Genomic DNA, 20,227 nt, shown 5'->3' with positions numbered 1-20,227 from the left:
GTTACCCTTGTGAGGCAAAGCTGTATCAATAAAGAGGAGTGTATTGAGCTTCGGTGTGGGGAGGACAGTGGTGGTGAGTGAATAGGGGTGCTTACACTTGCGTGTGACATCCGTAGGAGTTTTGTGATAGAGGGAAGGAAGCCATAGAGTTCTCACAGTTGGTGCTGTTAGGCCAGATGTTTTACCTATTGATCCAGGGCCTTATGTATGCACCAAAGATACGCTTTTGGAGACGTGAGCTAACCTGATACTTGAGGAAAGCCAGATTTAATGGTTCTCCATTCCTACTGTTCAAGACAGCTTAAAAGCTGCAACAGATCATGCATCCTCCTGATGCCTCTTGCTCTCAGCCTGAGTCAGAGGTCAGCTGTGAGCTCTGGTGCCCTTCAGGCTCCGTAGATCTGGCCCAGCTGTGGCCGCCTTTCTTTTCAAAGTGCTGAGGCAGACTCAAACACAGTTCCCTGGAGAGCTGGAGTGAGGAAGGACTTCTTGTTTGAGAGGAGTTTGATATCCCCATTGGACAATGAGATGTGAGCTCACCAAAGAGAGGGCCTACCAGCTCACACAGCAACAGCACTGCCATGTCTGAGAGAAAAAAATGTGTCCTTATAAAGTTCTGTTCCCTTTGTCCCATTGCCTTTTGGGTCTGAGCTGTGGTCATGCAGGTGAAAGAGACTTTACTGCTGATGTTGGAGGACAAGGGAGGAAAGGATGTCCCCCTTTGGAATGCTTAGAAAGTGTCACTGCCAGCTTTGTTCTACTCCTGATGGCACACGCAGGAGATCTGAGAGAAGGTAAGCACCAAGGACACCTGGAAATGGGAAGTGGGAGGGGAGAGGCAGGAAGAGAAACAGTAGGAGTACAAAGAAGCATCAGTACAGCTAGGAGAAATCGCAACTCTGCATTTCTGTGCCTAAGCTTATATACAAGTTCTGGTACTAATAGTGTGTGATGGAGTATGTACTGGCAGAGATGTTCCAGAATCTTTCTGCTTGTGATTTTGGCATCAATTAGTGGCTGTGTCTTCCTCAATCACTCTTCAAAGGCTCCTAGGCCCTGCTTATGCTGTGAAGCTGGTGGCATTGAGATCACGGATACTCAGAGCCTTGTGAATGTTGCATCTGCCCTAGCAAACTGCTTGCAAAGAAAGTTTCTCATTTTCCAGCAATTGTACAAGTAGTACTGAAGATCAGCCAGTGCTTCAAGGAGTGACTGCCCCATTTAAAGCAACAACAGTAAAACAGTACAGTGGTGGGAAGCTGCTGTCTGTGGAGAGAGCAGCTATGGCATTATTTGTTGTGGACTAAACTTCTTTATTATCCATTAACTTTATGACCTTGGGTGCCTTTAGGATATTCTCTGATGTTATTGTCACCCAGGCTTCAAAGGTACTGTATATCAAGTGTTGAAACTTCTCATCCTTATGAAATCCCTTGATAAGACAGGTATTTAAAAGCATTGGCTGTGTCTGATCCATTTGGACACAAGTCATGTACTGCTGTAGCAGCTGCTCTGCTGACAGACCCTCTGATGGGACTTGATGATCCCCCAAAACCTCCTGGTCATGATCCCAGAACATGAGACCCCTCTGCTTCAAGAGCAGAGCTGGGCCTGGCAGGAGAAACTGATCTTCTAGAGAAGGAACAATTTGTATCTGCATGCAGTCAGCGATACAGAGCATGGGGCTGCAGCAGACCCAGTGTGTTTGGCAGCAGGGTTTAAGATGCCAGACAAGGCAAAGAGGTGCACTGACATTAAGAGGGTGTGCACCACATCCAGTTACTTGCACTAGTAGCTGTACCCATCTCTGCCCCTCAATGTGTATTAGACAGACACTCAGCAAGTACAGGTGTGACTGGTGACAATGAGCAAAAGCAAAGTCTGTTGAGAAGTCACCCAGAAAAGGAAGATAAAACTCTGTAGTTAACACTTTATAGCATTTTCCAATCTGGATTTATGAACAATACAACCTCAAGCTGTTTCAGTGAAGTAAGAGCATGCAGTTGTGCCCCTTTCATAGTTAAGGAAAGTGAAAACTGATTTGTCCTTGATTTCTGAGGTAGAAAGCGCAGAGCTAGCAGGAGAACCTCTTCTGCCCGTCTCCTGCCTTTGTTTTTAAGCAGCCTGTTCTTACAGGAACATTCCTCTGAGCAAATGGTTTTTCCCTGCCAGCAGCTATACAAATACACTTTCAACATTGTGTACTTGAAATCCTGTGGCACATTTTGTATCCACATGCAAAGTCAACGACTGGGAGACCAGGTCTCCAGCAGCAGCAACGTGCTATGTTAACTGGCTGTGCAGATGCACTGTATGGTGCACCAGCCAGTAGTGCGTGAAGAGAAAAACCCAAAACGATGGGGCAAGGCAACAGCACTAAGGTGCATGGACAGAGTTATCTTGCCCTGTCTTCAGGTTAGTTTCCTGCTAGCCTCCCAGCTGCTGTGTGGAATATGTTTGTTACTGCATTAGTCATACAAAGACACCATGTTCTTAGAAACTGAAAGAACAGGCTGAGCAGCGTGACTAAGGTGCCTTTGTGGAAACTTCCCAGGCTCTCTGTGAGATAGGCACTCGTACAGCTCCTGAACTCAAGCCAGGGAAAAATAAAGAGTGATAAGCGGGGTCGTGAGCTTGTGTGATATTCAAAGATAAGGCCTGAACGTATTAATTACTTTTTCACTTCTTCTCTTCTCCTGCAAGATAAAAATCTTCTTACTTTCTTTTGTATATATCCCCTCTTAATGTGAGCTCATAATAATACTGTTATTTAGGGAATGTTCTTTTTTTCTGAACACGTTGGTGCCAGTTTTGGCAGTTAAGCATCTTTGTAAGAATCTTTCCCATGCGACTTCAGCAGCTAAACTCCTACATAATAATTGCTTATGACGCTAGAACTGGGTTCTCTTCTGAATTTCCAGGAAGTTCTGAGGTTGTTAAATCACATCAAGTGAGGTAGTTCCAATAACAAGAAAACAATCCAGCATCTCATAGATTTTTTTACAGGTGTAGAGCAGAGATCTGAGGTCACTGTGGAGGTACATATACTGAGAAAAGACACAGATCCAAAGACATTAGAGAGCACTAATGCTACCCAAAAAATCATCCATGTGTTTTGGTGCTTACCACTCTTCCTACCAGATTTATGCTTTGCAGCCAAACACCTGAGTGACTCCAGGATCAGGTGTTGAGAGACTGAGTGACTTGCCTACAGAAAACCTGCATCATTTCTTAACCTACTGCAGTCATCATCTTCCCCTCTTTTGGGAACAGGTGAGAAACACTACAACCTTATTTCAACTTCCCACAGGTGAAATCATTGATCATTTATAGCTGCTGAGAAGGAATGCAGCTCCCAGAGTGGTTTCCTCATGGGTTTTGCTCACTGGGCTGTAAAATTCCTGCAGTGAATTCTTTCGTTAATGCCCGAGATAAAGACCAATGAGCCCATTGAGAACCTCTAATGCAGAGGGAGCCACGAGGTCCCACCCCTCTCTCACCCATATGATGTGCGAGTCACAGCTCTGGCTTTGCCAGCTCAGTGTTGCTGCTGTCACTTTTCCCCTTCTGCAATTTGCAAACAGCCCTGTGGCACGGAGGGACAGTGCTGTTTGAACAACCTCCTCAGTCAAGGATTTTGTGGAATGGAGAGGAATTTATTTTTTTGATAACACAGTGCAAGGGGAGTGGAAAATGCAGCGTGTTATGACAGGCAGGAAGGTTTTCTCAGCAAATCTGGCTGGGTGAGGCTACGGGAGGTTGCAGAGGTGAAAGGACTGGCTTCTCTGTCATTTGCAGGGTGTGTGGGGCTGCTGATGTCCTGAGAGCATCCTGCAGAAGGAGAGGGATAAAAGGATGCTCCTCCTTTTGTGTCTCCCTCAAGAGATGCTACTTAACATTGTATGCTCTCCTACAGTCTCCCTACTCGCCTCATTTTGCTCCGTATGTGTAGAGCCCTGTTACCTTGCTGTCACTTCCCTTACTGGAGTGGGAACACAGTTCTCCTATGAAGCAAATGGAGGATTTCTTCCAGCAAATGCTTTGCAAAACTAAGCTATTCCTCTCTTTTCTGTCACTTGGTTTCATAATTTCAGGCAGATTGCTTTACATTTTGAGCCCAGTCTTCATCTAACAGCATCATCTATGCTCTTCTTTTTCCAAATCCCTTTTGAAATGTATCAGTTTTGAACAAATTGCTCTTAAACAGATTGCTATGAGAGGAAAGACTTGGTTTTTTTTTGTTTTTTGTTTTTTTTCTAGCAGAGTCCTATCCTTGTAGAGGCTCTAAGCATATGTTTTGTGTGTTGGAATTCCTAGGGCATGCTTTGAGAAGGCCACTAGGCTTGAGCCCCAGAGACTTGTGTGGACCATGGTGTCTTTCTGCAGGCTGGATTAGTGGTGAACTGCATCAATCTTTGGACACTGTGTTCCTTGGAGGAAAGGGTGCTGGGAATGGCTCACACTTGATCTGGTGGAAGAGAAACTTGAAGATCTCTTTGAGAACTGGAGGTGACAGCAAGAGCAATAGCACAGGTTTTGTGTCTCAGAGGAGGTTTCCTTCACTTTTAATGACACCTTTGTCTGGGCTTGCTGGCATACAGCCTTGTATGGTATGCACTCGCAGAAAGCTCTGCCCTCACCTCCGTCAAAGTCCCTGAACATCCAATGTGGGGTGCACACGGTGATGCTTTCACAGGGGAACACCATTGATTCCTTCACTTGGCCTGGGAGCAGCTCCCAGAAAAGCAAAACTAAACATCCTCATCTCAGCAGGGTTCCTGAGATCCCTGGTGAGTCTGAACATGTCTCTGCCAAAAGGCTGCCCATCAGTAGGGACCATGTCCTTGTTCCCATGTCACTGAAGTGCTAGGTCCCATTCCCACTGCTGGAGAGTGCCCACAAGGACATAATCCTCTGGTATGAGAACTGGATACAGCACCGTTTCCCCCCACTTGGCATGTGCAGGCTGCTGCTGAACCATAACAACTCTTGTATGGTCACCAGGTGGAAGAAGGGAGGGCTGCTGGGTTAACATGGTGTGTGTCAGCAGTTACTTACGTTACCCTCTCACTAGATAATATTTTACTTCTGTTTTTAAGTTTTTGCTGTCCTTGCATGGTATTGCACTGTAGAATAAAATGTTCTCTCCATTGCCGAATGTGTTTGGTGGGGGATGAGCGAGAAATCACAGAATGGCAACTGATAGAAATTCTTTACGTTTTGGTTTCCAGAAAATCCAATCACAGCAAGCAGTGTTATGCATCATTGAAACTTCCAAAATGTGCACTCCAGAGAGAAATAAAGTCTTGTGAAACGTGCAGGAGACTTAGCACCGTGGGCAAAAGTCCTCAGCTCCTCTAAGTTGACCCAGCGGGCAGCAGCTGTGAAATTTTCTTCTCTTATTTGCTGCCAATAAGCCTTGGCTCTGACCTGGGGAGACCTCATCAGGAGAAGTACAATTCAGATCATGGCTTGGCAAGCCCTTCACTGCATCAGGACTTTGGTTTCCAGGTTCATCTGGGGGCACAACATAACCTCCAGCATGGGGCTCTTGCGCAAAAATAGAAGTAGGCAATGTGGCATTGTCATGGCTGGTTCCCCTCGACCAGCAGGTCTTTTTTTTTTCCCCTCCTCTGATCGCTGTCTTCTACTGAAATAATAATAAATGGGTTCTGGACCAGACCCCTAGCAAAATCCCTCTTCCCTGCAGTCAGAGCACCAGGGTGAGGGCAGCAGTGATAGACAGCTCCATGCTGATGAGCTGACTCTGGAAATAGGGTGGGAGGCTGAGCAAGATGCGAAGCAGCAGAGCTCCTCCAGGGGATGGGAAAACTGCCCTTTGGTCTGAAAAGGAAGCTCCCCGTGTGCGTGCATTTATTGCTGGATGAGTGCGTAGACGACGAGCAGGTAATTATTTAAGGCGATGTGGGTCGGGCTTCAGGATCTGTTGTGTGGGTAGGAAAGCCAAGGGAAATGCCTTGGGGAGGGATTTCTTGGTGAGAAGGGAACCTGCCCTGTGCGGAGGGAGGGCAGGCACGGATGGGGCACGCACTACAAACACAGCCACTGTGCCGCTTCTCCGCCGTGCAGAGCAGATGCAAGGCTGACTGCTGCGGTTATTGAGAGCTGCGGGAAATGGCCCTTTCACAGGCAGCCTTACCCCGCAAGCACCACCCCTTGTGATTTTCCAGGCAGAAGGGCCCTGGCGCAGCGTTGCAGGGCTCCGGGGGATTACTTATTCACCGTGTTCTTGGAACAGCTCCAGCCTCCCTGTTACTGCCTCCAGTGTACAAATTCATCAAGTATCCACGAGGCTCACAATCCCTTGAGGCAGGAGAAGACAGGAAGGTGATTCATATTGCAGATCACGCTGGCTCCGAAGGACTCGCGGGGCTCTAGTAAAGCGGAGCCGGCATCCTTCCTTCTTCCGCCTCCCTAACGCTTATTGGGGTCATTGAGGCAGCAGACTCAGTCCGGATGGATTTCATTGCGGGGGCCATTGGAGGTAAAGAAATAAAGCTGCGCTTGTTGTTGGAAGCAGGTAGCTGTGTTTCCTTGTTGTTAAGCTAGCTGGCAGGTCGTGGCGGCAGAGATGGGAGTCTGCCCACTGGGGTTTCTTGGTAACAGTGTCTTTAATAAGCAGACAGCATCACCAGGGCAGAGACCACCCTGATGAAATCTGGTTGTCTGTGGGCATTGATCTGCAATCTCCTGTGATTTTATTTCAGGAGAAAAAACAGAGATCAAATGCATTATGTCTCTGGAAGATAGAAACCAGTAAGTAGAAACCAGCCTGGGCAGCAAATCCCAGCGTGGCTGATGGAGTCCTGGCTGTGGGCACTGAAGACTCGGGGGACTGAGGATGAGGGGGGGATGAGGACACAGCTCGCAGTTTGTGGCAGTGAGGAGGGGCTGTGGGGATGGCATGTGCATGATTGTGAGTTGAGAGGTATTGACAGCTGTGAGGCTATTTCTGTGCAGGCTTTGAGGAGAGGAGAAAAGAGGTTATCCACATTTAAAAAAATAAAAGAGGAGAAAAGCGTGATTTAATTTTAGACATTTTTAGAGCATGTACTGCTCAAATCCAGCTTTGTTTTAAGCAACAAAGCACAGGCACTGGTCTCATTTCTCTTCTAAAGTGTGCCTGTAAGATGTAGTGGTGTTGAATACCAAGAGGCTTGGGGTGGTCAGAGACTGGGTAATCCTGCTGGGTGGCTGGAGGGCACAGCTCAGACCTTCGTGTTGGATCTGCCAAATTTGGGCAGCGTGATGCTGGCACCGTGTGCATTTCCTGGGAGGGGCCATGACAGTTTTACTCTACTGCCCTCATTTGCTCATCGCTGAACTGGCACAAGCAGGGCCAGGTTTGTGTCCCAGCAGCACTCCAGCTCATCCTCTTCTCCTCTTTCCTTGCTGACCCAGGGAATGTGTTGGGAGCCCCATGCTGGTGCTGGTAGAGGAATGTCCATCCCAGAAGGATGAATCAAACCTCCTCTAATAGGTGCTGTTAGTGGCTGTGCTCAGCACAGGGAGGCAGTGATGGCTGTGTTCCCCCAGGGACCTTTGCTTTTGTGTGGCACAGCTGTAGAGGTGACACTTAAGGATAAACTTCTTTTGCAAAGGAATACAGAGTTGAAAACTCAGTTTCCAAGTAGCTTTCATGCATTGCTTATGTACCAACTCTTGTCCTCTTACATGGGACAGCTTCCAGGGCTAGGATGGCTTTCCTGTGAGAATGGGGATATTGCTAGTACTGAATGTGCCTCATTGCTTGTCCGTGTTAGACCTGAAGCAGTTTTCTGTCCTCCCAAGCAGGCTGCAAACCCAGCTGAAGGGCACCATCAGCTCAAGAGGTGAGACAAATCACAATAGAACCACAGAATGGCTTGAGTTGAAGGACCTCAAAGCTCATCCATTTTCAGTCCCCTGCCTTGGGGTGGTTGCCACCCACCAACTCAGGCTGCCAGGGCCCCATCCAAACTAGCCTTGAGCACTTCTAGGGATGGGGTATCCACAACTTCTCTGGGCAGTGAAAAATTTCCTCCTAACTTCTAAATCTCCCATCCTTTAGTTTAGAGCCATTCTCCCTTGTCCTGTCACTATCTACCTGTGTAAAAAGTTGACTTTCCTCATGTTTATGAGCTCCTTTTAGGTACTGGAAGGCTGCAATAATTTTCTTTCAAATTTTCTCCACGCTAAACAAGCCCAATTCCCTCAGCCTTTCTTCACAGGAAAGATGCTGCAGCCCTCTGATCATCTTAATGTTCTCTTCTTGGCCTTTTCTAACAGCTCTGCATCTTTCTTGTGCCAAAGTCCTCAAGCCTGGATGCAGTACACGAGATGGAATCTTGCAAGGGCAGAGTAGAAGGGGACAATCACCTCCCTCTCCCCACTGGCCAGGGATGCAGCCCAGGGTATGGTTGGGTTTCTGGGCTGCAAGTGCACGCTGCTGGCTTGCATCAAGTTTCTCACCAGCCAACATCCCCAAGTCCTTCTCAGAGCTTCTTGCATTTATACTTGGGACACAGGTGAAGGACCTTTCAATAATCACTGAGAAGCAACTCATCAGGATGTTCTTCCTGATCATAGAATCACCAAGGTTGGAAAAGACCTAAAAGATCATTCAGTCCAACCATTCACCTGTCACCAATAGCTCCCACTAAACCACGTCCCTCAACACAACATCCAAACTATGCTTTCAGCAGGACTTTGGACCAGAAATCTCCTTTGGTCCCTTCTAGCATTTCCCTATGATCCTTTGCATGTTTTCTAGCCATGCTGCTGAGCAGCCTATGGTGCATATCAATACCTAGGGCTACTGATGACCTGTGGATGACTTAGATCTCATCCTGGGTCCAGAGGTTTGGGAAAGAGCAGCTGAGTCACTTGGCACTGCCCTATAACGGTGGCAGAGCAGTCAGGATTGGGCCACATCCAGTCTTCCTGCGTCCTATTGCAAGGCTACACGCTGGTCACATGAAGCCCAGGGGTAGACAAAGTAGACCATCTGGGAGACATGGAGGGAACGTGCTGTCTCCTTGGCTGTACAGCTAATGCAGCTCTGCCAGCCATAGCCAGGGTCACATTACAGGAAGGAGATCAGCTTGTCTAGGGTATGGGGCAGCTCTTTTTTTCCCAGTTCTTTACATAGTAAAAGCCTTTGGAAGTTGTTCTCTATAGATCCAACACATAGTCCAGGCTCCTTCTTGCTCCCTGAGCGTCACAGCTGGCCCTGATGCAAGCAGGTGAGCTCCAGGGCCTGCCACCTGCTCTGTATCAATGCCACTGCTGTGATCCTCCTCTCCTTATTCTAATTTCTTGTCCAATGTGGCCTGATTGTGATGGGGTGAGGGATCTGGTTTTCGGGTGTGTGCATGTCAGGGGTTCTGCCATCTCTACACAGCCCCTGAGAACCTTTCAAAAAAAGTAGATGTGACAAATGGCTCCCTGCAACCCAATGAAGAGCATTCCTCTGATTTCGTCATTTTGTTTCCCCACAGCCAGCGCAGTGTGACTCAGCAGGAGCCCCACAGGACCCCTCTCCATGTATGCATGCTATACATATCTGGCCTTGTTCGGTTCTGCCATCCAGACAGTGCATGTGTGGGTCAGTCTATCTTTGTCCCAAGCTATTAATATCCTGTGGCACTGTGCAGAGCCCTTCTTCCTCAACCTTTGACAGACTTGGCTGAGCCCCTCCGTGCTAAAACCCTGACTGCCCAGAGCGCTTCTGCTCATTAGGAGCACCGTGGTTGCTTAGCAGTATTGAGGGCTCACATCACCACTGTGGTGAATCATTTACATTTGTGCTCCCTCCCAAGTGGAGACACTTGGTACAGGAGCCAAGGTTAGCAGAAGCTCTTCAGAATGAGAGGCAATGGGAAACTGGCATGGGGCAACCACTGGCTGCTGCTTGCTTCCAATTGGGAAATGGGTCCAGGACAGGTGGCCCTGGGTGACCTGGCGTATTGTCACTCCTGCGCAGGGTGGCTGCATCACTCTTTCTGGTGGCTCTCACTGCCTGCACATTCCCCCTCTCTCTTCCAACCTACTCTCATTTTGGATTGGAAATAGAGAAAGTTGCTTCTTGGCCCATTTTCTAATCTTTGTTGCTATTTATCTGGGAGCAGACAGATTTCTGCAGAACAACTCTCATGTTCCTGCAGGCTGGGAACTGTTGGTTATTTTCAACTGAGCTGTGGGCTTCAGGATTACCTCCTGGAGACTCCCACTAGCAGCTGCTGCTTTTTTCCCAAAATGTAGCAAAGCTTTTTAGAACTTCCAAGCAGCTGTACAACTCAACTGCAGCTGAATGTGCCCTGTGAAATGCCCGCAGCTACTAGCATTTTTTTAAAGCAGCAGTCAATGAGAAAACATTTTCAGCTTTACACCACCAGCTGGGCACTGTCTGTACCTGCCCAGGAGGGCTCAAACAACTCATCCATGAGCTTGGTGTAAATGACTCTTAGGGGTGTATTTCATTGCACTTGGTTTGATCTCCTCTCAGCTCATGTGGCATTGCTGTACGAGGAGGAATTTAGCTGGTCACCTCCTTACTCTCTCTCCTGTGGCAGTGATGCAGGAATGGAGGCTGAGCAACTTCTCACTGTGTCAGTCAATGAGAAAACATTTTCAGCTTTACACCACCAGCTGGGCACTGTCTGTACCTGCCCAGGAGGGCTCAAACAACTCATCCATGAGCTTGGTGTAAATGACTCTTAGGGGTGTATTTCATTGCACTTGGTTTGATCTCCTCTCAGCTCATGTGGCATTGCTGTACGAGGAGGAATTTAGCTGGTCACCTCCTTACTCTCTCTCCTGTGGCAGTGATGCAGGAATGGAGGCTGAGCAACTTCTCACTGTGTCCATGCTGGTGTACTTCCACCCTCTGCATCCACCACCAAGACAATAACATTGTCTGATAGGATTAGTGTGCTTCCAACCCTGGTGGCTATTTTAAGGTCTCAAGAGGAGCTGGGTGCTGATGTAGGGCTGACAAATTCCCCTTGCACACTGGAAATGCTGCTGTGTGCAGGCATGCTGCTGGGCACACAGCTTTGGGCACACACCTCTGTGCCTTCATCTTGCCCTGCCCCATGCTGGCCTTTGCACTAGGCTCTCTCCTCTGCAGCCGCCAGACCTTTGCTCCTTGCTCTGCTTTTGCAGTGTACAAAATGGTGCACAGAGGAGGTGCTTTTGTCTAAGCTGAGGCGGGGAACAGAGATTGCCCAGCTCTGTGCATCATGTCTGTCCCTTTCCAACAGGGCTGCCCCTATCTCAGGGCTGGTGAAGGCATGTACCTCTTCTTGTACCAAGGATCTGTTTTTTCCAGCCCTGTCTCAAACCCTAGTGTAATCGCTTATGTCACTTCCCTGCAATACCCACACTCCTCTTAGCATGCTATGTTTTCAGAGGAATCGATGAATTTTACTCTGTCATTGTTGGCTCAGGCATCGGAGCTGGAGAGTGACATGCTACCAAGAGCAGGCAGGTTTGACAGCTTCATTTTTCTGCAGTTCCCCTCATGAGCTCCTGCAGAGCAGCCTGCTGTGGTGAACGTTGGTAACTGTCTCCAAAAACCTTTCTGTTTCAGGTGGCCTAAGCACAGCTGTGGGGTATCCGCTGGACACAGTGAAGGTACCTGCTGGAACTTTACTTCTTGAGCATAGTCTGAATACAGATGGGCCACGTGGTGTTTGTCTCCTGTTAGAGAGCCCAGTGACTGAAAGCTTAATGTATTTCATTTTATTTGTGTTCTCTTAAAAATAATGGTAACATTTTGGGGGATGCTTTTTTTATGTCTGATTAGCTGCTTTGCATTTGTTGATGGTTTTTAAATGTGATGTCTGCATTTCTAAGTTGCTCCTGTATTTCTAGGTGAGGATTCAGACCGAAGGGCATTACAATGGCATTTGGCACTGCATTCAAGAAACATACAGGACAGAAAGAGTAGGTACCTCTCATCAGAGCCATTGGCAGAGGTTGCAGATGTCTTTGTGTTTCAGAGGAGCAGTGCTGCTGTGGTCAGTCTGGGGTGGACAAGCTGCAGTTACATACAAGCATTGCCTGGGAGAAGAATTAGGATGGGATTTAACTTTGCCAGTGATCTGTGGGATGGCAATAAGTTTAGGCTCAGCCATGTGTGGACTGTTTTTGAACATATATTTTCCCACATCACTCCCACTTAGAAGTCTTTTTTTCCTCTGTTTTCAATCAGGTTTTGGGATTTTACAAAGGTGTGTCAGCATCAGTCTTCACAGTGTCGCTGATCTCTTCTGTTTCATTCGGCACGTACAGAAACTTCCTTTGTAACATCTGCAAGCTGCGGTATGGCACAGCTGATGCCAAGCCATCGGGGCTGGATGTTTCTCTGGCTGGAGGTGCTGCTGGTGCTGTGCGGGTAGGCAGACAGTGAAGTGGGAAAGCACAACAGGAGGTCTTGTTGGGGCATGCAGCGCTGGGAAAGCATTGATGTTTTCTGTTGGGTGCTCAGCAGGGGAAGAGTTTGTTTTCTTTTGAGGTCCTGCCCTGCGACCCTGGCAAAAGAAAGCAAAACAAAAAGGAAGAAAAACAACCTGGGCAGCAAAATTTCCATGTGGCTCTAATGGTAGGTTTATGTAAGGAAGACGTAAGCTGGTGTGCAAAGCGCAGGCTGGTGTTTTGCCAGGGGCAAAGGTCAGAAAGACCCAGCTGGTCATTGAGGGCTGCCTGTGTATATTGCATTCCTGCATAAAAGGTTTCTAACACGACAGAAAGCCATCTCCTTTCCTGCAAAACTCTCAAAGGCTGGGGCAGCTGGCAGTCAGAGGAATTAATGCCTGTGACTGATGGTGATGTGGTGTGGGGTACTCGGGAGCAGTAAGCAGACAGGTGCTTGTGGTGTCTGTGATCATCTGCAGAAACTCCAGCTCCAACGCCTCGTGTCGGAAACACGTGCAGCCACAGTCAGATGGTGGCAATCCTGTTACAGGCAGCCCAGATGGCCAGGTCAGTGGGTGTTTCCTAGCAGGTGGTGACTCTGCTTAGTGCAGGGTGTTTTCACAGAATCACAGAATTGTAAGGGTTGGAAGGGACCTCTAGAGGTCATCTAGTCCAACCCCCTGATGGTTATAGCCCTAGTTCCAAATATGGCACATCTCCTTGTGCCCGTCTGGTTTCCAGCTAGCTAACATCCTCTGTGGGTTTCTGCCTCACCATGCAACCTGCACAGGGCAGCACCTGCTCTCCTGGAGCATTTAGCATGGACAGAGTGAAGGAAGATGGAGCTTGCTGGCTTCGAGTATCAAATAATATTGTCTGAAAGGTGGAAGATGTAATTTGAGCAGTCAGGCAGGAGGTGGATCCAACAAGCAGTTCAGGCGTGAAGATTTAAGCTTCGTTGTGTAATTTTTCAGGTTGTGCTTATGACACCCAGTGAAGTGGCTAAAGTTCGGATGCAGACCCAGAGGAACCCCCATCCCTCCATCACATCTGCCCAGCCCCATTCCAAGCCAAAGTACCGAGGATCTCTGCACTGTCTGAAGGTGATCGCCAAGGAGGAAGGCTTTGGGGGCCTCTACAAAGGCTGCTCTGCATTGCTTTGCAGGGATTGCTCCTCTTCTGCAATATATTTCCTGACATACTCCTCTCTCTGTGACTGGCTCACACCAGCTGGGAAAAACAAACCGGGTAGGTATCAGAAAACATCTAACCTTACATGAAAAGGGCTCATTTTGTGCCAGGCTAAGTGGGAAATCGTGCTCTCAGGTTGCTGCATCAATAGGAGCTGAACTTTGAGTGTCTGGCCTTGTCCCTCAGCAGCTTTTCTCCCTGTAGAAGGATGTTCACAGCACCCTCAGTTATCTAGCACATGGCTACAACATCCCCTCCATGCAGAAATGAGATGTGTAGGTGGAGATGAAACATGGACAAACCTCCAATGAGCCATCATGGAGCACTGCTCAGGTTGGTCTGGAGCTTGAAGATAAGAACATAAAGAGACAAGTTCCTCAGTTGCAATTTGGCTCCAAAAAGCAGCTGTCCACTTTGAGAAAAACCCGAATAAGTGATGTTTACCAAAAAGCATCATTCTGAGTTATAAAAATAAGTAGACCTGGCTGAAGTGGGTAAGTGCTGTTGGGCTATGTTGCACCTGGTTTGTGTGGTTACTGAGGTGGGTCTGACCTGCACAGCCTGTGTGGAGGATGCAAAAAGGAGTGTGCTGTGACATCAAGGGCCTTGTGGTCAGTGTGAGACCACTGGAAACATACAGCTGCAGGAGCTGGGCAAATTAACTGCTGGAAAACCTGAGGATAAAAACAGCTGGGGGATCTGCAGCCTGTCCAACCATGATGGCAGCATGGTGGGATGGGACGTGCAGGGGAGTCCTAGTGAGGCCTAGTCCTGTGCACAATGTGCATGGCCCCACAGCTCCTTCTTCCTTCTCCTGTCCCTACAACTGCAGGATGAGAAAAGAGTTAAATAAATGTCTGGGGAGAACCAGTTTGAGCTGTTGGCACATGTGAGGCTGATCTCACTGCTCTCTCTCCACAGGTTTCCTGGTTGTGCTGCTCTCCGGGGGCTCTGCCGGAGTGCTGGCCTGGGGCCTGGCCACCCCCATGGATGTCCTCAAGTCACGGATGCAGGTCGATGAGTCGGGACAGCACAAGTACAAAGGCCTCATCCACTGTGCTAGAGAAAGCATCAGAAAGGAGGGGCTCAAAGTGCTGTTCAAAGGCCTGGGTTTGAACTGCATCCGTGCCTTTCCTGTGAACATGGTGGTGTTTGTCACGTATGAAGCTGTGCTGAGGTTTACAGATCATTTAACAAACAAAAAATAGCTAATGCTGCTCTAGCAAGAGGTGTGTTTGGTTTGGTTTGGTTTTGTAGCCCAACATAGACGCACACTGAGCTCTCCACTGGTGGGCAGCTCCCAAAACAGAGGCATTTCAGCACTGTGCTGGGTGACTACTTCATTTCCCTCTCATAGGATTACATACTCATCAGGGGGGCTTGCACTTGCGTACAACCTCCCTTTCACCTTGTTAATGTATTTATACTGTAGTCACTGCCTAGGCCACTCAAACATATGTAATATTTATGCTCCAAGAAGCTGCTGGTCTAATTTGAGATTTTGATATTTAATTTGTTTTTCAACCAGCAAAGAAATAAAATCTTCACTACCAAGGCAGGAATCAAGGGTTTTGTGTAAAATATAACATCGTACAGTGTATCTTCTTTATAGGTAGTGCTGTTAGGCATCCACTGAGCACTCTTCATGTCTGTGCTTCCAGCCCCAGCTGGCAGGCTGCTCTCTCCCAGCTGTAATTCTGCCCAAGTACTCTATAATTACATCCCTTCGGTAGTGGCTGAAATGTGAATCTCTTTCTATTCCTATTGTTTTTTTAATGAGTGGCAGACATAGTCTGCTTTACATAATCACTCAGTGGCTTCACTGAAACTGAAAACAGGCATTGGTTCCCATAAACCATGTGGTTTCTCCTCAGCCATGGATCTTTCAGCCCCTTCTGGTGGCAGCACCACATGTCTGAGTCCAGTCAGAGTGTCTACATCCTATTCCTGTCCCACAGAGAAGGCCGGAAGAATTGCAAAAAGCCTTTTCTCAAAGGGGAGGCTGCCATGAAATCTGTGCACTGGGAGATTAGGTAGTTTACAGAAGAACTGAAAAATTGTGTGATGTAATTGAGATTTTCTACTTTTAAAAAGTGCATACTCTTCTTGCTTTAAAATGCATTGTTAGGAGCAGCCAAATGCAGTGGCCTTTCTGTCTTTCTTTTTCCCCCTGGAGCTACACTTTGATGGAGGCCAGCTTTCCTAAAAATCTTTTTAATACTATTTTAAAAGAAAAAGCACAGAAGTACTTTATTGATCCTACCTCAGGAGCAATATAGATATTTCTATTTCCATATTTCTCCCTGTATGGTGACAGCTGGGACAGTGGATCTGCTGAAAGAGTGCTTTTTTTGGAAGGAAAGAGGAAGACCACTTTTTAAAGAAATTCTCTTAGGGCTGATAACCTCCTGGTCCCCTTTTACAAACTGATAGCATAGACTTGGTTGCACGTACAGTAATTTTGCAGCACACAGGACTTGGCAGCCACCCTGGACAGGGAAGAATTAATCTTGTACTAGAAGGACAAGCTCAGAAATTTCAGATGCAACTAGGAAAGAATAGAAGTGATTTCTTTTCAGAGAGAAACTAGTAAGAAGTCCCAGAACTATCCTCCTGAAACCTAAGCCTTCAGCTTGCTTTTAAAACTGTATCACAGCCACGCTATGAAACACCTCTCTGAATTTTTATCTGTTAAGCTCTCTCACGTGATCCAGGAGTAGCTTTAAGATACCAGACAGGTGCAGAGCATGGCAGAGGAGTTGAAAGATCCATCACTGAGTCTGATTCTATCCCAGAGCGTGGTATGGGTAACCTGTGAGCCGTGCTTAGACCTTTGAGGCATCAGCTCCCAACTTCCTTTGGTTTGAAAGTCCTTGCAACAGAAGATTTAATTAAGTCCTTAAGATTTGAAATGCTTAGAGACTTCTGCCCTCACTTGTCTACGAGGGATGCATCTGGCTGAGGGCTGTACCAATAGGGTACTAACTTTTCCCAGCTCTGTTGGAATGTTTTTAGGAATCAAAATTCCTTAGTAGTGAATTATTCTCAGCTGACCTTACTTGTCAAGCATTATATCCTGTGAACAGACAGCAAAACATGTAGCTGTATGTCAGGCAAAACAACTATTTCTTATTAGGCAGCGTTGATATTGTCAGCCCAAGATTTGAAAATAAAATCTAATCAAAAGTATCCCATCTTTCCCAATAGCTTCAAGCATTCAGATAACTAATGTCTCTTCTGGTGGGTGTAACTTACACACAGCTTGTTTCAAGAAGCAGGAATTACAGATGAATTAGAAAATCAGTGGGCACAGCTGTGGAAGCCAGCAAGAGGAGTTGAGAACAGTGAGCCTCTAGGTGCTCAGCACCATAAAGAGTAGGTTCTCCTGTGGCCTGAACAGAGAAATACTACATGAGAGGTGAGTTGCATCCTCAGGCAATTTATTTCAAGAATCTAACTGCTTGTTCTATGTAGTGTGCTACAACACCTTACTGGAAAAAGAGAAAACAAACCCAACGTACCCAGGGTTTGACTGATAGTCTGCTTTAAGACAAGAACTCATGGTGATTTATATCAAGGCGAATTAGCCACCGGGTAAAGGTATTGAATGTAAAAGTACTGTAAACCTAGGTATGTAAATAAGAACCAACTTTTCTTTAATGACGTGGCATGGTGTTTGTGTTGTGTACTTAACTCCACATGCAGCAAGCTGTTTGCCTTGTAGATTTCAGAACTTGGCTGCACTATTTTCTGATTGCTTTGTATTGCCTTGACCTTCAGCTTCTGTATTTGCCATTCTGATAATTACAGAACTATTTCTTCTGATATATTATCTAGCTGAAGGCCAGCCAGCAGAACGAAGACACCACATAGCTCTCTGTATGGACAGTTTCTTTCAGAAACAAACTTGCTGGCCCTGAATAAAGAAAACTTTATTTAGTAGGCGCATTCTGCTTCATGTCATGGATAGTTCCTGTTTTCTCTGGTAACGTTTAAGAATAGCCAGGTAGGTTTCAGTGTGCCTCTTTGTGACTGTAGGAGAGTAATGTGAAGCTACTCACAATTTGTGTTCCTCGGGCAACTGCAATAGTGGAGTCACGTTTAAGCATTTTATGTCAAACCTATGGAAACGTTGTTCTAACAGGTCACAGTGACCTCTTTCTATTTCTGAGCTGGCTGCTTCACAGGGAAATTCAATGTCCAGTCTTGCTTGCAACCTGTTTATCTTGCAATCTTGCTTGCAGTCTGTTATTGGAAGACTGACTCTCATTACCTTGCTCTGGCAGCAATCTGAAGTTTACTTGTTAGGACCAGATAAATGGGGTTATGGGGCACTCTGTTTCACTGCTGGAAAGGCATTGGACATCAAAACAATGACCAGCTTCTCGTGATGGCTAAACAATAAAGAAAATGTAAATGAAGCCTTTTGAAAGTTAAATAAATCCAAAAAATGAAACAAGTTGGATAGACTTTTCACTGCACTTTTTATTACAGTGAAATGAACAAAATCTGCACAAGCTGAGGAAACTGTAATGAGCATTAACTGATAACATCCTCAGATGTTTCATCTGTACGTTTGAGGACTACCTTGTCTTAACCTTTAAATATCTCTGGGATGTTAATTATAATTACACCAGATTTAAGCATTTCCCAAGACTCCTCTGAGAAACTGTGTCATTTCAGAAGCACATTTTGTAGGTATTTATGACATTACTTGAGTAAGGTGCTTGCTCAGTGGACAAGTATTAAATTAATTTTGCAATCATTTTCCCTTCTAAAACTTTGGAATCAGATTTTAACTGCCACATTACAAAATTAAACCATATGCATAGTTAGAATAGAACACACTTCTGTTTCTTCTACAGCATGTTTCCCCTCCCTGAATAACTACATTTTTTGGTTAGTGAAATGGATCTTGAAGGACAGATCTGCATAATAGCATTTTTTCAAGAAGAAAGTTACATTGCAAGTTTGTAAAAAAGCCCTTTAAAAGTCACTAAGTCTTACGTTTTCTTTATAGTTTAAAGGTGGAAAAGAGCAGATGACAAGAGGAAGGTCATCACTGAAGTCTATTGTACATACAAGTTATTTACTAACAGCTATAAGAAGCTATTTGTCTTTCCTATGAACTGCTCCACTGCTTAAAAAAAAAAAAAAGTGTTTCTACTGATTGTTAAACACTCGTCAGTGTTAAGATACAATGCCCATGGGTTATGGGGAGGTAGTGGCTGGTAAACGTTTACTTTAATACTTTAAAGTCCATGACATTAGATTAGTGGTACCAGGCTACATAAAACGTAAAAATCGGTCAAAAGCTAAACTTTGCTTTTCAGCACTCATTTGAAACATATGCAAAAACAGGAGCTTGCAAGCAGGAGGGAGGCTGACCTTTTACATGAGCAGATAGTGATAGGACAGGGCGAATAGGGAGATTTAGTTTAGATATTAGATGGGATTTCTTTATTCAGAGGGAGTGTGGCACTAGCATAGCCTGCCTGTAGGAGTTGTGGGTGTCTGGTCTCTGGAGGCATTCAGTGCTGTGTTGGGTGGGGCATGGACAGATAGTTCAAACGTACTACCAGGCTGGCACAAGGTCTCTTGAAGTCAGTAAGAACTTTCACCCTTGCAACTTCTCCCTCAAGCCAAGTGCCATCAGCTGACTTTAAAGGTTTACAGACAGCAGTTGGGTGGTGAGGTTTTTTTTTCCTTTGACCCACACATTTAAACTTTAACAGGTTTTGTTATTTCACACCCCATTTCATTGCCTTCCATAGGTTTTAAATGATTTGCAAATACCGTATATCAGCACCCACCAGTGTTATCAAAGGGATTTTTGTTTGACTTAGATAAGGCTGTGTCTGGGCTAGCAACTGCCTTTTCTGTATAAATAGAAGACAGATCTAATTGCGTGTTCAGAACTAGTCATGCTAAATCCAATTAGTGAATCAGGTGATTCTTTTTTTTCCCCATCAATAACAGTTCTTTTTAGTAAGGAAAAATGAAATATTATATGAAGCTTTTTAACAAAGTGCATTCCAGTGAGAAAATTTATCTTAAAATAAAGTACCCCTACTTTAAACTACTCAGTGCAGTAAAACAGGACAGACAACACCACAAGAATCTCTGTGTCCAGCAAGACCTCTGTACTCACACTATGATCCAACATTTAGCATTTTTCGTAACTAGAAACTAAAATTTGCATTTCTCTAATATCTTCTACCTGAGAATATCAAGGAACTTTATAACTTCAGGATGGCCTCCTCCCTTCAGAGGCGTTCAGGCCAGTTGAACAGATGCAAAAACAGAAGTAGAGTGAAATTTCTGCAACTTTTTGACGGGTCAAAAAGGAAGAAAATCAGGCTGCTTTTCTTCTTCTTATGTACAATTCACGGACCTCCATTCCTCCTGCACTGATCCCAGGTCCAAGTCACCTTGTCATCTGCTTTGTTAACACTCACTTTGTGTGTGCAGTGTGTTCCCAGTAGCCCCAAAGGACACGTAGGCTAGTACACCAAGTTTGGTTGGCTCCATTGGCACAACGGTGCCAACCAATTATTAGATTGAGATATGACCATTAACCAACACTTCTAAAACAACTTACAAGTTAGACTACATA

At 46.1% G+C, this 20,227-nt stretch overlaps 1 protein-coding gene across 1 annotated transcript; it reads left to right on the top strand.

Annotated features, from left to right (window-relative positions):
- The first annotated feature begins 6,164 nt into the window (after window positions 1-6,164).
- Window positions 6,165-15,188, top strand: LOC136057613 (solute carrier family 25 member 47-like). The gene is made up of 6 exons (XM_065750394.1): window positions 6,165-6,505; window positions 11,594-11,637; window positions 11,878-11,949; window positions 12,218-12,400; window positions 13,395-13,668; window positions 14,533-15,188. The coding sequence occupies exons 1-6, from the start codon at window positions 6,478-6,480 to the stop codon at window positions 14,817-14,819; spliced, it is 888 nt and encodes a 295-aa protein (XP_065606466.1). The 5' UTR covers window positions 6,165-6,477; the 3' UTR covers window positions 14,820-15,188.
- Window positions 15,189-20,227: the final 5,039 nt, after the last annotated feature.

This window comes from Cyrtonyx montezumae, unplaced genomic scaffold (assembly GCF_038088225.1).
Source record: "Cyrtonyx montezumae isolate F1298 unplaced genomic scaffold, pur_monq_1.0 scaffold_10, whole genome shotgun sequence".
Lineage (NCBI taxonomy): Eukaryota > Metazoa > Chordata > Aves > Galliformes > Odontophoridae > Cyrtonyx > Cyrtonyx montezumae.
The sequence above is the reverse complement of the archived record's forward strand: the minus strand, read 5'-3'. Positions and strand labels throughout refer to the sequence as shown.

Bases quoted from the DNA above. Each gene is read 5' to 3' on its own strand.
- LOC136057613 (XM_065750394.1), top strand. From the start codon at position 6,478: ATGGATTTCATTGCGGGGGCCATTGGAG. The intron at 11,638-11,877 runs GTACCTGCTGGA...CTGTATTTCTAG, and splicing joins ATCCGCTGGACACAGTGAAG to GTGAGGATTCAGACCGAAGG. The intron at 11,950-12,217 runs GTAGGTACCTCT...GTTTTCAATCAG, and splicing joins AAACATACAGGACAGAAAGA to GTTTTGGGATTTTACAAAGG.